Below are 16,068 nucleotides of genomic sequence, written 5' to 3'. Positions count from 1 at the left end.
TTTTTTTAAGGCCGGATGGGGGGGAAATGCTGTTATGCAAATAGTTCTGCTTGTTTCCTGTTTACCGCAGACTCCCTGAGCCTCTCTAGACAAGCCAGTCCAGGCTTAACTTGCTCTGCATCTGCATTAAAACAAATGCCTCCGCAGGACTCTCCATTCCCTTGTCTCTGACAGCTCAGAGCTGGGCAGCAATACGTGGATATGCTTGTACAGGGCTGCATGAAAATGATGCCAATAGCTGGCTAAGGTCAGGGACAGAAGGCAGAGCCGTGCCTTGTTAAAAGGTTGCTCCACTTTGCTTTAGAGGCCTGGAACCCTTTGTTTGCTAGTCATACAGATTGCTTCTAGCCCATTGTAAGCTGTGCATGGATGGAATAACTCTTCAGAGGGACACACCACATCTCACCATCTTGCCCAGTGGCATCTCTTTGGGAATGGGAGAGTGGGGTCTGGGATTGAGAGCGAGGTGTAGGGAAACCCTCCAGAGTCTGTGGTGTTGCTGTGAAGAAGTAGTAAGGCTCTGCGGTATGTATTTCAGTGGTGTAGGCTGCTGGACTGGGACTCTCATGTTCTCCCTAGCTCCTGAAGCAAGGCAGCCCAGCCTTCGGTACACACTTCTGTTACTCAGGCTCCTGGCCTGGACAAAGATACAATAATATTACCAATATGCCTTTGCTGTCATAAAGCACCTTTTGCCCAACTGTTGTATAATACAGCTAGGTAGGTTCCATTATCCTCATTATACAGATGCAAATAGGAAGGCATAAAGAGACCTGTGGCAGGGCGGGGACCTGGGGGGCTGTGACCTCCCCTTGTGCCCCTGCCAACCGTGCCAGATCCAGTTTCCTGCACCCTCTATCACTCGCCCGCCACATCTTTGATCTTTAGTTCATTAAAGGGAGGCTGCCTTTTTCCCTCCCTGGCACGGTGCCTCTGATGCCCGTGCTTCTCACGCCCATGCCCACACCGGGGCCCTTACCCACGCTTCTCGCATTTCCTCACGCCCCACCTGCCCATGCTTCTCGCACCATGCTTCCTGCACTCGCGCTTCTCCATGCTTGTCGCACCCTACTTCTCGCACTCATGCTTCTCGTGCCCTCGCCCACTAGGCCTCTTCCTTGTGCTCGCATAGCCCGCACCAGGGTCTCTTCCCCATGCCCGCATAGCCCGCACTGGGCTCCTATCCGCGCTTCTCGCACCCACTACAGCACCCTCCCTGGCACTCAGAGCACCCCCACCTTACTGGGGGGCTCCTGTTGAGGCCTCCTCCACCCCTACAGCCTCGCCCAAACCTCTGGCGTAACACCGCGCTTCTCGCGCCACAACAGCTAAAACCATAAGCACAAAACCCCTGGCCTATAACATAAATTCCTAGCCAACCTGGCTTACTTCCATGCATTGCCCCATCAAGGTTTTCTCAAGCTCCATTCTCCTTGGCAGCCAGACAGGGACTGGGCTCTGGTCTTGGCCTATGTTGTTTATAAAGGCCAGGCCCTGCCCCCTTCTGGTCAGCTGACCAGACCGGTTGTCACGGTAACCCCACACCTGTGCTGCCCTGGTGATTGGCAGCTGAGCTCATCACACTGCCTCCAGTAACAGGCACTTTAGTGCCCTGCTACAAGACCCTATAACTAGAAGACAGTCATAAAGCAAGTTTGTGGCTCCTAAGAAAACTAGTCACTTCCACTGATCCAGTGACATTTCAATATGTTCTTATAAAATGGACTGCTGGGTACCTCCTAGAGGTGCGATCTAGACTTGGAGAAAATTTGTGGTTGTGACGTACCCTGCAGTGCATCAAGCCCGATACTCTCCATAGACATGGAATCAGGATCGTTGAAATCCCCTCAGGATTCAGATACCAGCAGGTTCACATGTCTGTGTTTGAAAAAATAAATGTAGGACCCTCTAGAGATGTGCACCCAAACTGCTGAAGCCAGAACGCCCCAAGCTAAGTGAAAGGATATTGTTCCTGACACAAGACGGAATAAAAAGTGGATGTTTGATTCATTTAATGTCTTTTCTCATGTTTAAAGACGACCAGCTAGTATCATAATGGAATTCTTTCTTCCAAGTGGCTTTGTCATAAATCTCTCCCCCTTTGTGCTGCCTCCTTTCTCTTGTTAGGACAGTAACCAAACAGAACCCTAGATAGAGGCTGCCATCCATCATTCACTCATGCCAGACATGTTATCAGTGCCACCGCCAACAGGCTTTTTGATGAATCTCCACCAGGGCTTCTTCATCTGCCAATTTTGCAGGCAGGCAAGCCCAGAGGAAGGGCTGAGAACTAAGGGTGAAGAGATCTGAAGTCAGCTGTTTAGCTCCATAGCTGGTAAAGTGATCACACTTCCCAAGAAAAATTTCATCTCCCTCACCACCCTCCTACACACCTTTCCTTTGGTGTCACTCTTTCAGCGTTGAGGAGCTCATATGCCCAGTGCTGGTGTCTGAGCCCTGGGAATATCTTGAAAGGTTGAGGAGCTTTTCTGTGCATAGTGCAGGGAACTGAACTGTGAGAAGTGCATGTACTGAAAGGTTATTATGCTGGTACATGCGGTGCTGGCATTTGGGATATAGGCTTACACCAAAAAGGTTAGGTGAGCTCATTCCCCCAGTGCTGGGGTCTGAGGTCAGAATGCACTGAAAACTCAGGCTGAGTTTGTGTGCACAGCACCTGGCTGTGAGCTCTGCATGACTTGGCAAGTCTGTGGCACAGTTATTTTCATCCTAAAGATTGTCCCATGATTTGGCTTAGTCTTCTGAAGGTATATGAGATGTCACAGATCTCATGCGACTGAGCTTTCCTTCCCCTCTCCTTCCCTTAATGTTTCATCAGGTTGTGATGCTTCTTTCTTCTGCGTGACTGTCTCTCTTCTGGACAGCTAAGTACACATGTTGTGGATGCCTTTGGCCCCCATTCTCTCCATTGATCGTTAAACATGCGTTTGTGCCAGATCCCAATTCTGAACCCTCTCAGTTCAGTAGTGCAGACAAATGCCTTCATCATTCAAGCAAATGGACACAAGGCTGCCCTCTGGGAGAGCCCTGGCACCTGACAGATGTATTTTACATCAGTGGTATTCTGACCCCCATCCTGCTGTGGCAAAAGAGTCAGGACACATGCTTGCTATGTGATTGGTCGGGACTATTGCTATTCATATACCATAGTGATTCAAGGGTGTTCACCAAGAGAAAAATCCCATGCTTGCTCTGCCCATATCCCTAAATAAAATACAGAATAGTGACATTAGTGATGGACTGTCATGGACAGATGGACATATGCTTAAGTTCATCAGTCAGTCATCATATAGCCTAGCTTGGTTTGGTTACTGACCAAGACATAACAGCCCCCACCCAGTCTTCCCTTCCCTCCCCAATCTGACCTGACCTTGGAGAGTGGGGGAATGAATGCAAATAGACTGAGCTACCACGGAGCATTAAAAGAGTTTTGCATCCTGATAGTGGCCTGTCACTATCATTTTGGCAAGCTGCACTGCACTTGGGCAGTTCCCTTCTCCAAAGTGCTGGCTCAGAGACAGAAGGGGGAATTGATTCCGGGGAAATTTTCCTGAATACAAATGAGTCTTAAGTTTTATTTTTTATTTTTTATTATTTTTTTGTTCCTATGCAGCAAACACAACCTTATCAGGGCAAGCACTTGAACAGAACCCTTTGAATACTGCCAACTCTCTTGTGAGACAAAGGGCAATGGGGTCTTTTGAGGGAAAGGAGCAACGTGGTGAGGTGCAGTAAATCCCATTTTTATGGAGTCATTGGGAGGATGAAAGCTGCACAGTGCTGCATGAATTGCGCCCTATTTAGTGGTGGTGATAGGTAGATGTTGCCCTCACAGTTATCACCATCAGGCAATGCATATCTCATTCATAGGAGACTCCTATGGGAATTACAGCAGTACAGGCTTCCCTCGCTTTATGCGGGTTCTGTATGTGTGAATTCACTCTTATGCAATGACCCTTTTTATACCAAAAATTGGTTATATGCAAGGTAAATTCACTCTTATGCGATTGGTGTGGTGGAAGCCCGCAGTCAGCTGCTTTGTGCAGTACTTTATAGGAGTGACGCACACCAATTATAACCTCCTGTGTGGATCTGTGCTTCTCACTTGTTGTCTGCAACACGTGTGTCTGTAGTTGCCGTCCCCGTTATGGTAGCATTCACCACCACCCTGTGCTTGTGTGTACTGTCTGCTGTTGGTGAGTACCAAAATTGTCTTGTAAAAGTGGTAGAAATGGGTCTGGGAGTCAGTACAGTCGAGGCCTTGGAACATATCCCTATTTGTTACATTGTAAAGTGGGTTCCCCTTATGGGAATTTGAGTTATGCGCCATTTGCCGGGAATGCTTGTACAGCATCAAGCGAGGGAAACCTGTAGGTGTATGCTTATACACACAGTCCTTTCTAATAGAATGCCATTGATTTCACCACACCTTCTCCATCTACCTGTCCCACCTCCTGATGCGTTTCCCCCAACCCAGCTATGAAATCAATACCTCCTGAGACAACAGGTGGGAAAGTAAATCTGTGAGATTGCTTCTCAGTCTGCAGAGAACAAACCACTTGAAAAAATAAAACATTGACAGTAGCAACTTGAAAAAATAAGAACAAGACTGTGTAGCTGTACGTCCTTTCTTCCAACCTGAGTGGAAGAGGAAGCCCAAGGTATTATGAGGTTAAAGCAGCTTTCACCGGTTTCACTCACTGAGCAAGAAGACCTGAGGCCCTTCCTGTGGCAGTGAGTGTTCTGGGAGACAGTCTTTTCGAGGCAGCTATTATATGCTATAGGTCTGGTAGAGGAAAGTACCTCCACAAATTAAAGAACACCAAGAAATAAAGCTGTACTGGAAAAATCTCCTGAAGGACTGCCTACGTACTAGTGGGTTTAGGCTCTGACTTAGCATTGCAATGTGCTAATGTTGTGATTGCAAGGATGGTAGCTGGAAGGTAGGCAATTATTTGGAGTTGAGGGGAACATTCAAGTGAGCTCGTCTCCTTGCTGCTCTGGGATGAGGGGGTAATCCTGCCTTGTTGGATTTCTGTAAACTGATCTGGGACCTACCTACCTGAGTTTGCAGAGCTTGGGGCTGTGTTTTCACTGCATAGTTACTGCCAATCAACTGCACTCACCAGCAGTTTATATAACTTTTCTTTTGTTTGCTTAGACCACATGAAAGAGGCTGCATTGTAAAACAGCACTCAAGATGCAAAGATACTATATTAGTGTGTGATGAGTTTCACTAATTTCTGCTATAGCCTAACAGGCCAAGGAGCTTGAATTAAAAGCACTGCCATTCTGGAGTTAAGGTTCTTGTGTGCAGCTAGGATTCAGGTCAAGAGCAACACCCAAATTATAGTTCAGGTTAACTCTGCTTTGAAGATAAGCCCTTACAAGTAACCATATTTTGGACAAGGTTTGAGAGGAAGGATAGTCTGGGTCTTGAATTTTTTAACCCAGCATAAGACTGGGTTTCCAGAAAGCTGGGTTCAATTCCTGGCTCTGTTATTGAACTCTTATGTGTTGTGTGTGTCGCGTAATCTGTCTGTGTCTCCATTTAGCAACTGTAAACCAATAATAGCTCCTGTCTCCTACCATTTTCCTTCCTGGTTAGATTATAAACTCTCTTACACTGTGAATGTACTGTGTCAAACATGGTGAGGCCAGTGCGTCCTGAAATCAGTGGGAGTCTAGATTATGGTTTTGACCTTCTATAGTTTGAGAGGCATTATGTGAGCATCTGGCTGTGATCAGATACATTCTATGATTGATTCCCTCTGTTAGACTGAACACTTATCCCTCTGCCTCTGTGTGATAGAGGGACAATATTATCATTTACCTACTTTTATAAGGTAGGAGATTCTGAGGATGAATTACTTAATATATGGCACAGTCCTGTATAATGCGAAGCATTTTTAAGTCTTAAAACTGCTTCTGTCCTGTTTGCTCCATTGTACATAAAGGAGAAGATCAGAAAGGTAGAATATGTGATGATGTCTAATGCAAACTAAGGCATGGCTTCTAACCTTCCTTATTTCTCTCTTCTTTTCCAGGTGGAGCGGGAAATAGCCATCCTGAAGTTGATAGAACATCCTCACGTTTTAAAGCTGCATGACGTTTATGAAAATAAAAAATATTTGTAGGTATTATTGGCTTTTCCTGGGTGGGAGGACAGGGAGGAAAGAAACTGGGAAGGAGGGGATGTGGTGGGGGATATCTGTATAGGGTGGAGAAGGGGAAGTGGGGGGGACACGTTGAAATTAGGTGACAATGTAGAGAGAATGCAAGTAGTGTCTGAAGTCAGTCTTAACTTTCTGTCCCCCCAAGACCTGCTGTCAAAGCCTAGCTAAGGAGAATATGGTATCTATATTATTTTTCTTATTCCTACTTTTCTTCTCTATTTTGTTTTTCCTTCCCTATTGCTAACAAAAGGGACAATCAGTAGCAGATTCAGAGGGGGCCAGTCCAAGTTTGTAGACTCCACAAGTGGCCCAGACCAAAGTAATTTTGTTCTGTTGGGTGAAGTCCTTTGTATTCTAAAACCTAAACTAAACTGTCAGCCCTTTCACCATACACTCTTTTTAAGACCAGTTACTATTGTTGTTTTTATAGAGCCTACAAAAAGACTGAGATGTCTTATATATATCATTGCAGGTTCTCTAGTACCTGGCATCTAGCTAGCCTAATTCCCAGAGTATGGTCAACACCAGTCAGTGGTACAGATCCACAGATACTGTTATTTTGGCTGGACAGGTCCTGGATATGTTGAGTTTGTTTTCAAAGGAAAAAAAAGCCACATTAATCTTGGCTCAAGTGACAAAAAAAAAATCAATGGTTTCCAAATGGAAAAGGGCAAACCCAGTAAGGGATGAAATGTTATTTTCAGAGGTTTAACAGACTGCTGTAAGCAGCAGAGAACATTTAAAGAAAATTTAAAACTGTTTTTAAAAACCACTGTCCAGTGCTGACCCTTTATTGTCTCAGCATAAGAAGGGTGTAATTGCTGAACCAAGGAAAGTGTGTTGAATGTAGGTAATAATTCCACATGGACTATACGACCAATCTTGTTACTGGAGCAATGAATTCTTATTTCAAGAAGTGAGGCTTTGGAGTTCAAGGGTTAGCTTAACAGAGCAGGCAGTAATTTCTTCTGGACTCCAAATCTTCCTCTGGGGCAGAGCGTGCTTTCAGTGGTGACCTGTGGCTGTCAGGGGCAGCCGTCTTAGGTGCTGGGTGGAGACTATCTCAGATGCATTTTGAGTCATGGGCTATGGGCCAGATCCACAGCTGGTGTACATAGTCATGGATCCATTGATTTCCAGTTCACTGCAGCTGAGCAGAGCCCCTCGTGTCCTGACAACACAGCATTTTTTGCATGGAGGTAGTAGTGACAGGAGGTGAAGTGGCAAATAGGAACGTCTCTGTAGACAAGACATTCTGGTTTAATTTTGAGGAAGTATTGATGATGAGCAGGGATTTGGTCTTGTTGCCTACTGAAGGCAATGGGAAAACTCTTAGTGACTTCAGTGGAGATTGGCATCAGGTCTCTTTGTGGGATACTGGAGATCCATTTTTCCTTCCTTCCTAGGCTTGGTGGTGGACTGCAACTCCCAGCTTGTGCCGTGCCCTGGGTGCTCACCAGGCTGTTTTTTGCTTTTTTTCTTTGTGTGGGAAGTTGAAGGTGTTGTCACATGTATGTTTGGATAGAGCAGGGTAGGAATTGTTTGTTTATAGATGGCTTTGGTCTGTACAACCGTGTGGCTGGTGTCCCGATGGCATAAAGGCATGTTAGGCATGATGTGTAATTCAACGAAGGTGTCTGTCACGGTGTGATGTTATGAATGTAGTGACATGGTGCTCTTGGTTTAATGGTAATTTGTCTGTCTTTGCTTTGTATATTGGACCTGGACCCCAGCGGGGTCAACTTTTTGTACCCTAAACCCCTGAATAAAGTCGTTAAAAAGTTAAAGTCCTTCCTTCCTTCCCATTGATAGGCTGGATGTATTTAGATAATGCAGTCTAAGTATACATGCATCGAGAACGAAGGCCAGGTAGAATGATCCAAGAAGATATGGGGTTAAAGGATCCAAATATTCACTGCATAGACAGTTGTGCATCTTACTTCGCTCACTTATAAGCACTTAAGCCTTCAGCAACCCATTACCATGCATAAGTACAGACAGTGAGTGACACAGGTTAGGTTTTGTTCCCCTCCTGGGCTCTAGAGTTCTTTTTCTGTGTGGAAGGAAGAATTGTTTGTGGTTAGAGCAAGGGCATTCTTGGCTCAAGAGTCAAAAGAGACTAGTGTTGTTGAGGATCTGCTATGGTGTCTCCAGTTGGACACTTGAATATTGGAAGAATCCTATATCTCTCAGTCTGGACTGAAAATCTTGTCCATGAATCCTGGATTTTATTACTAGCTCTACCACTGTCTTACCTTGCAAAAGTCATTCCCCCCGCTCTGTACCGTAGTCCCATAATCCATAACATAGGGCTTCTTTTGCCTCCCTCCAAGAGGTGCTGAGTCCCGCTGTTGGAAGTCTCTTGTGACAAAAGTGATCATTCATTAGGAGTTTGTCTTAGTCATAATATTAACGAAATGGCACAATGCAAATTTTGTGCCAGATTGTTTCATTCAGAAATAGAAATGGGTATGACCCTGGATAAACTTAAGCAAAGAAAAAGTGCCTGTGCAGGGTGGGGAGGAGGGCAGAATAGAGGAGAGGAGAAATGGTACACATCTCTGTGTGTGTGTGTGTGTGTGTGTGTGCGCGCGCGCGCGCGTGTGCATGTGTATTTTCACAGATACCAAATCTTAGTGACCTCCACCATCAGCAACAAACAGCTCTCTGTTTGCTGCAGCACCTTTCCATCAAACCTGATATCTTGACAACAGCAGCAGTGGCATAGTTTCTTAGGCAGTTTATGAATTATGGGTGATATTTTGGATGCTAGAGACTAATCACAGCATGGTGCTGGGGAGCATTTCCTCAATAAATGTTAATTTCACAAATCATGTTTGACTTTTGGTTTATGATTTAATTTGTGACAAGGGGCTTTGGTTGAGTAGATTCCTAATGCAGCCATGAATCAAATCCTTTTTCCACAGTTTATTTAACACTGAAAATGAGTTTTCAAAAAAATAATGATAAAAATCTAGCAGTGTGGCTATGTTAACCTACCAGTCATTTCTTCTCGGTTCTGTTTCTTTAATTGGGATGTTTAGAGATACAAAGCTGGTTTTAAGGCTTATGTCTTTCACTTCTTATCCAGCACATTGATTTATCTTATTTAGCCACATGTCTGCAAAATATTGTGATAGGTACATAGGGCAGAATCACAACTCCAGTTTGTAATATGGTCCTAGAACAACATGGGAGGGGTAGTCCAATGGAACGTCATTTATTGCCAGTTGCTTTTATTATGCCTTATGTGACAATAGCAACAAGAGTCTTTCACAGAGGCCCTGGTGCAAGAGGTGATGTACAGACACAGCTAGAGACAGTCCTTGTCCTGAAAAATGTGTTATTTAAATAGTCAAGATGGGTGAGAAGAAGGTAGAGAACTGAGGCATAGAGGCTTTGTCAGGACCAGGATGAAGGTGGCGTAATACATTTTGTTAATGATCTGGAAGGAAGGCTGAGCAGTGAGGTAGCGGGAATCTACAGATGGCCTAGTTAGGAAGATTAATCAAGTCCAGACAATGAGGAGCTTCACAGAGGCCTAAAGAAGCAAAGTGAATGGGCAACATAATACCAAGCTGGAGGGGAAAATGTGAACTATGCATACATCTTCAGTGTTCAAAATCAACTGTAGCAAATCAAAGAAGGGATTTGACCACCACTGTGGGGTGGCCAGTAATGACTTTCGTTCTATCTGCAGTTGCATTTAGAAAAGATAAACAGGCAGTACTCTTCCCCCATTTCAAAAAGGATACCACAGAACAAGAGTGAGTTCAGAGAAGGGTGATGAAAGTTTGCAGGAAAAACTCTTATATGTAAAGAGATTGAAAAAATCAGTATGGCTTATCTTAAAAAGGAGATGAGAGAGAGAACACATAAGAAAAGTTGATAAAATAATAAATGGCATGAAAAAGGTAGAGGCAGGTGAAATTGTTCAGCTGCCTTTTGGAGGAAGTTTTTCACTCAAAAATGTAGATATGATTTGACTGAAACGTTGTAATTTTGTGCTATTTCAGTGAACTGTGTAGTCAACCCCCTACCCCCCCCACTCAAAAATACTCCTTGAAAGTTGAAACAAAGTTTTTCAACTTTTTCAGGATGAAATCACAGAATTTTTCAATTATTCAGATTCTTTTGAATAAAAGTTACATAGGGTGTATCTACATGGGACATGTTACTACTCAGTAGAGTTAATTACTGAATAGTAAGCATCACTGTCTACATATGCTGACCCTTACTGTACAGTAATTTGCTCTTCTCAGCAGTTAATTTGCTACCTTCAAATGCAAGTAGAAAATTAAATGCCAAGTAATTACTGTGCATTATGGCATGTGTAGACTGATGATCGGGAGCAAATTTGCTCCCAGTCAGCTGTGCACCATAGGGTAGGAGATTGCTCCCTGCCCCCAGAAGCTGCCTACTGCCAGGGTGGATTCTGCCACCAGAGCCCAGGTGGGGACAATGTCCCCCTGCCCCAGCAGCAGAGAGCTTCTAGCCCCTGCTTCATAATCGCATAGCCCCACAGTTGCAGAGCAGGGGCTGGGAGATTGTTCCCACTCCCAGCTCCGCAATTGCAAAACAGGAAACTAGGAGCTTATTCCCAGCCTCAGATCCATGGTTGCATTCACAGAATCAAGGGGTTGGGAGCTCCCTGCATGGGGCTGGGAGCTCCCTGCATGGGGAGAGTGCCCCACCCAGCCTGGAGCTGGCTAGGACCTCCTCCTGACCAGGACAATTCCTGACCAGCCCCAGGCTGCACAGAGAAGTCTGCACATGCAGCCAGAAGGTGGATGGCAACTGTCTCATTTCAGGTGACCCCCAGGCAACTCCAGGTTGCACATGCAGACTTCCCTATGCAGCCCGGGGCTGGCTGGTAACTGTCCTGGTCAGAGGCAGGTCCCAGTCCTGCAGATTTTCCTGGCCTGTGCCCTGATCAGGCAATCGAGGCATGGCATTTAGAAAAAGCTGTGGGGGAGGGGCAGATCCCAGGTCCCTGCCCCAATCTGCTAGTGGGGCAGCTAGCAGTAAGCCCCCTGCCTGGGCAGAGATTCCCTACCCAGCCAGGTGGCTCACTGCTAGCTGCCCCATTGGGAGATCGGGGCAGGGCGCTGGGACTTGCCCCTCTCCTGCAGGTCTTTCCAAGTCTTCTGCCCCCAACTGGGAAACTGGGCACAGGGACATTTTCCCCACCAGGGCTATGTCACTGGAGCCTGTCCTGGCAGCAGGCAGCTCCTGGGGGCAAGGAGCAGTCTCCCAGTCCCAGCCAGGAGATAGCTGTTTCCTGGCTTTGTGCTCCCTGCCAGACACTGGCTGCTGCAGGGGCTGGTGTAGGGCCAGAGTGGGCAGAAACAAACTGCTGCTAGGAGCAGCAAATCTTCTCCTGAATCCCCCCGTGTATAGATACCTGCCCAGGATGGGTTTACGCTAGAGTAATTTACTCTAGCGTAAACCCATCCTGCAGCATTTGCACATGTAGATGCACCCATAAATTCTGAATTATTCAAATTATTATGAATAAAGGTAACATAAATTTTGAGAGACATATCAGTTCTACTGATATGTTTTTCTTTTATTCAAAATAATTTTAAAAAAATATACTGACCTTTTTCGTTGTCAAATTGCTAAGATTTGTTTTGTTTGGGATCCAAAGGAAAAGATTGTTTGTTTGTTTAGACTTGTGGGTTTGATCAGGGAACCAAAATGTTAATTATTCAATCCCCTAAATCAGGAGCTTCTGCTCTTTCTTTCTCAGGGCCCCAGAATGAGATGACATTCAGTGAAACTGAAAGATAGAACATTCAAAAATGATAAAAAGAAACCCTATTTGGTTTGATTCAGTGCTAGCTAGTCTGTGTAATTCATTGTCACAGAATTTCTTTAAGGTCAAGAATTTTACCAGATTTAAACAAGGGGCAAATGTTTAGGGGGTTAGCCCTATTTTTCTATTATTTTGAGTTATCCAGATAACTATAGGTTTATAACTCTTAGTTAAAACAAAAAGTTCTGGAAGGGATGGAAAAACATCTGTGATTTAGGATTTAAGATAATTTGTGATGATCAGTGTTTGGGATATAACTGTTACTGAAGGTGGATTACTTCTCATCTACCTACTGCTGGGTGCTTCCATCCTTCTCTAAAGCATCTAGTGCTGGCCACTGCTGGAGACAGGTCACTGGACTAGGTGGACCTTAGGTCTGATGCAACGGTTCCTCTGTTTTGTTACGCCCAGGGTAAAGAGTATTTTTAACTGTGTGGTGTACAACATAGATCTTTAATCTAGTCAGGGCAAGAGGAATTTAGTGACTTGCCCAAAGTCAATGAGAGAGTTTTTAGCAGACCCAGAAACCTAAATCTAGATCTCTTGGACCTGAGCTTAATTTCTTTGTAGCTCTGCATAAGGAGGAGCTCTGGAAAGGAATAGCAACTCATTGGAACCCTTCTCAGCTACAGAGCCTCTCAGAGCTCCTGTTTGATTGTGGCTATGCCAGCCATGGGTGGATCCAAGATTCTGGAAAGGAGCAGCGACCTGCACTGCAGGGCTGGCTGCACCCCAGCTCCCAGTTTTCCCCCTACACCAAAGCAGGTAAAAATCTTTCCCCTCCCCTCCCATCCCTTCCCCTCCCTTCCTTCTTTGCTCAGCTTCACATTTCCTCCCCTCCTCTCCCATCCTATTCCCTCCCTCCCCTGCCCGCTGCTGCTGCTGTCCCCAGCAGGAGGTTGGGGGCCTGCACACCAGAGCTGCTTTTTCCCTGCTGCAGCTGGACTACACATGGAGCCAGGCTCAGCCAGAGACAGTGGTGGCAGTGGCAGCAATAGGCAGGTTCCCTTCCTCCCTGCCTGCTCCTGAGCTGGCAGGGAACATTGGGGAGATCACAGAATAGGGACCCACCTGCTGCTGCTACTATCCCTGGTTGAGCCCAGCTCCATGCGGAGCCTGGCTGGAGCAGGCCAGGAGTAGCTCTGGAGCTCCTCCCCCAGCCAGAGACAGTGGTAGTGATGGGGTGGGGAGGGGGAGCATGGGAGGGAGGGGAAGTGCTGCTGAGCATGGTGGAAAAGGGTTGAGGAAATTCTCATTTTTTTACAGGACTTTAAAAAAGACAACCTCCTTCTTCCATGGCATGGTCAACTGAAAGCATAAGCGGCAGAAGGCCAAGGCTAATGGGGCTTAGCTCCCTCAAATGCAGGCAGCCCAGGCACAGGCTCCAGGCAGCTACAGCAGGGTGGTGGGGAGGGGCATGCGCAGACACAGAGAACAGCTGGAGCCTGCAGGTGGCCAGGGATTCAGCCCGGTCCAGCTCTGTATGGAGCAGTGACTAAAAGGGAAATGTGTGGACAGGAAGGGTCACGGGGGAGAAGGGTTATGGGGGAGCAAATCAAGGTCGGGGGGGCAGATAGTGAATAGGGCCCTGGGGCAGGTCATGGGATACTTGGAGCTTGGGCAGCTCGTCCAGGGGCACCAGGGGGGCTGCCGCCACCATGCACACCCCCAGGGCAGGCACAGGGGCACATGCCCCCCGGATCTGTGTGCAGGGTGGAGGCAGCTGTTGCTGCCGGTTGCGCTTCACATCCTGCTACCAGTGCCCCAGGAGCAGCACAATGCCACATGCTTCCTGCATGCTGGCTATGCCACCTGCCTGGCGGTGGGAGGCATGTGGTGTCATGTGGCTGCTAGGGCACTGGCAGCAGGGTGCGGAGCACAGCCCACAGGAGCAGCCACCTCCGCCCCACACACAGATCCAGGGGGCACGTATCCCCTGTGCCTGCTCCAGGGGTGCGCATGGCAGCAGGAGCTCCCCATGTGCCTGGATGAGCCGTCTGGGCTCCAAGCACCCCACAGCCCACCCCAACCCCAGGGTCCCATTCACCCTAGCTCCTGGCTCACTCCCTCCCTTACTGCAGGGGTCTCTATCTGCCCTCCTGCCCCTTCCCCATGACAAAGCTTCCTGCTGGCGGGGTGGGGGAGTGTGCGCATGCACAAGCACTCAGCCCCCCAAACCATATTTTTTTCTTCTGCCTATGACTGAAAGCAGCGAGGAGTATGCATCCATGCCACTGCACCACACCTGGATCCACCCATGATGCCAAGCCCATCATCAGAAACAGTATCCAGCGAGCTGCAGTAGTCCCCTCACCACTCAGTCTTTACTTCATCCCTGTTCTGCTTACCTGTAGAGTCGAGTCTCAGGCATGCTGCCCTGATGCAGGGTATGTTTAAATGTCACAGCTCAAGTTCTGAAGTAAACAAAGGTCAGACTGTTATAGCTGTAAGCACATCTCCTCACAAAAACAGGAGCTTCCCAGGGGATCTAGATGCAAAGAGCAGGGAATAGCAAGGAGAGAGAAGATTTGTGTATGCATCTAGAGTCTGGGTCTGTATATTGTATAAAAAAAATAAGTGTGTGGGTGCATTACAGATGTATTTCTTCTTTGGATTTCTGGTGACTTGTACATCATCCTTGTGGTTTGATACCACCAGAACCCCTTAAATCCTTGATGGACTGACAGTCTCTCACTCCACAGCTGCATCCTTATGCTTTGCACAGCTCCCAGCTGCTTATGATGTGTTTGTTGCCTGCTGTATGCGTACACACAGTTTTTCATTACACAGAAGATAACACACTATCTCCTATGGAAATCTGAGAGTAGATTCTGTGCCCCACCTCCTGCAGAGCATATAAAGAAGCTCCCACACAAACTGACCCTAGGTAGAAAGGATGTATGTACATAGCAGACAGGTAGAAGGGAGCAGCTCACACACCATTAACAGCACCAACATTGTAAGTGAGCAAGAGTTGTGCTCTTGCAAAGACTTGTGAATTAAATAAGGGGAAATATAAAACCTAGCACTCCTCAAGCATGGAATAGATGGTGCATATTTTTCTAGGGAACAATTTTAAAACATATTTTAAAGTCCCTGATATGCAGCTTACTATTCCATGGGTCTGTCTTTCCTTCTGACCTTGCAAAAGCAACTAACCAGTTATTTAAAGTTCTGTTAGCATAGCAACTTCAGTGCCAACATACAGCTCAGAATAGGAGTATATTCCTGTTTCCAAAAGATATTCACCTAGTAGAATTTAGCAATAAAACTCCTTCATGGGAGGGATGAGGGCACTGGCTCTCTCTGTATATCTATTTTAGTTATTTATCTGAATTAAATAATTTGCTTTTTGGCCCTGTATGCACTGAGTTTGGATATTAGGTTAATGCTTGCCTAGCAGGATGCAGCTGGACAAGCAGCAGCATGGATGCTAGCATGTAAATGGGTCTAGGCTTTTTGTCCCACTTCTACTCCTGTTCTTTCCCTGTGGCTGTTTTTTAACATCTTCATAACTCAGGAAAGCTACTTACAAAATACATGTTAATTAACTCCCCATTTCCCCATAAATCTGATAATGGCTACTAAGAGAGGTACTTCACATCCATGCAGCGTGTCCCCATGTCCTAAATACAGGTAGAAGCCCCAGCCTTGCAGTGCCTTATGTTTTTGAGAAGGATCTGATTCAGTGTGCTTAGGAGCTTATTGAGAGCAGTGGCTGATCATCGGTGGTGGATGGGTCATTTTCGACCTGGGGGGATGTGGGCAGTGGGGTTCTGCAGGGCTCGGTCCTCGGGCCCGCACTGTTCAACATCTTCATCAGTGACTTGGACGAAGGGGTAAAAAGCACCCTGTTCAAATTTGCCGATGACACTAAGATGTGGAGGGATATGGGCACGCTAGAAGGGAGAAGTAGGCTACAATCGGACCTAGACAGGTTACAAGGGTGGGCGGACGAGAATAGGATGGGATTCAACACCGACAAGTGCAAAGTGATGCACCTGGGGGGGAAGAACCAGCAGCATACCTATTGGCTGGGGAACTCCCTTCTCG

General features: G+C 46.6%; 1 protein-coding gene across 9 annotated transcripts in view; it reads left to right on the top strand.

Moving 5' to 3' along the window:
* The window catches only part of BRSK2 (BR serine/threonine kinase 2), a 581,381-nt gene that overhangs the window by 402,185 nt on the left and 163,128 nt on the right, over positions 1 to 16,068 (top strand). For all 9 annotated transcript variants that reach the window (XM_019519755.1, XM_019519753.1, XM_019519756.1 and 6 more), the window contains one exon: positions 6,069 to 6,154. In XM_019519755.1, coding sequence (XP_019375300.1) covers positions 6,069 to 6,154 — 86 coding nt within the window. The remainder of the gene's footprint in view (positions 1 to 6,068; positions 6,155 to 16,068) is intronic.

This window comes from Gavialis gangeticus, unplaced genomic scaffold, assembly GCF_001723915.1.
Source record: "Gavialis gangeticus isolate Ggan-Ray unplaced genomic scaffold, GavGan_comp1, whole genome shotgun sequence".
Lineage (NCBI taxonomy): Eukaryota > Metazoa > Chordata > Crocodylia > Gavialidae > Gavialis > Gavialis gangeticus.
The sequence above is the reverse complement of the archived record's forward strand: the minus strand, read 5'-3'. Positions and strand labels throughout refer to the sequence as shown.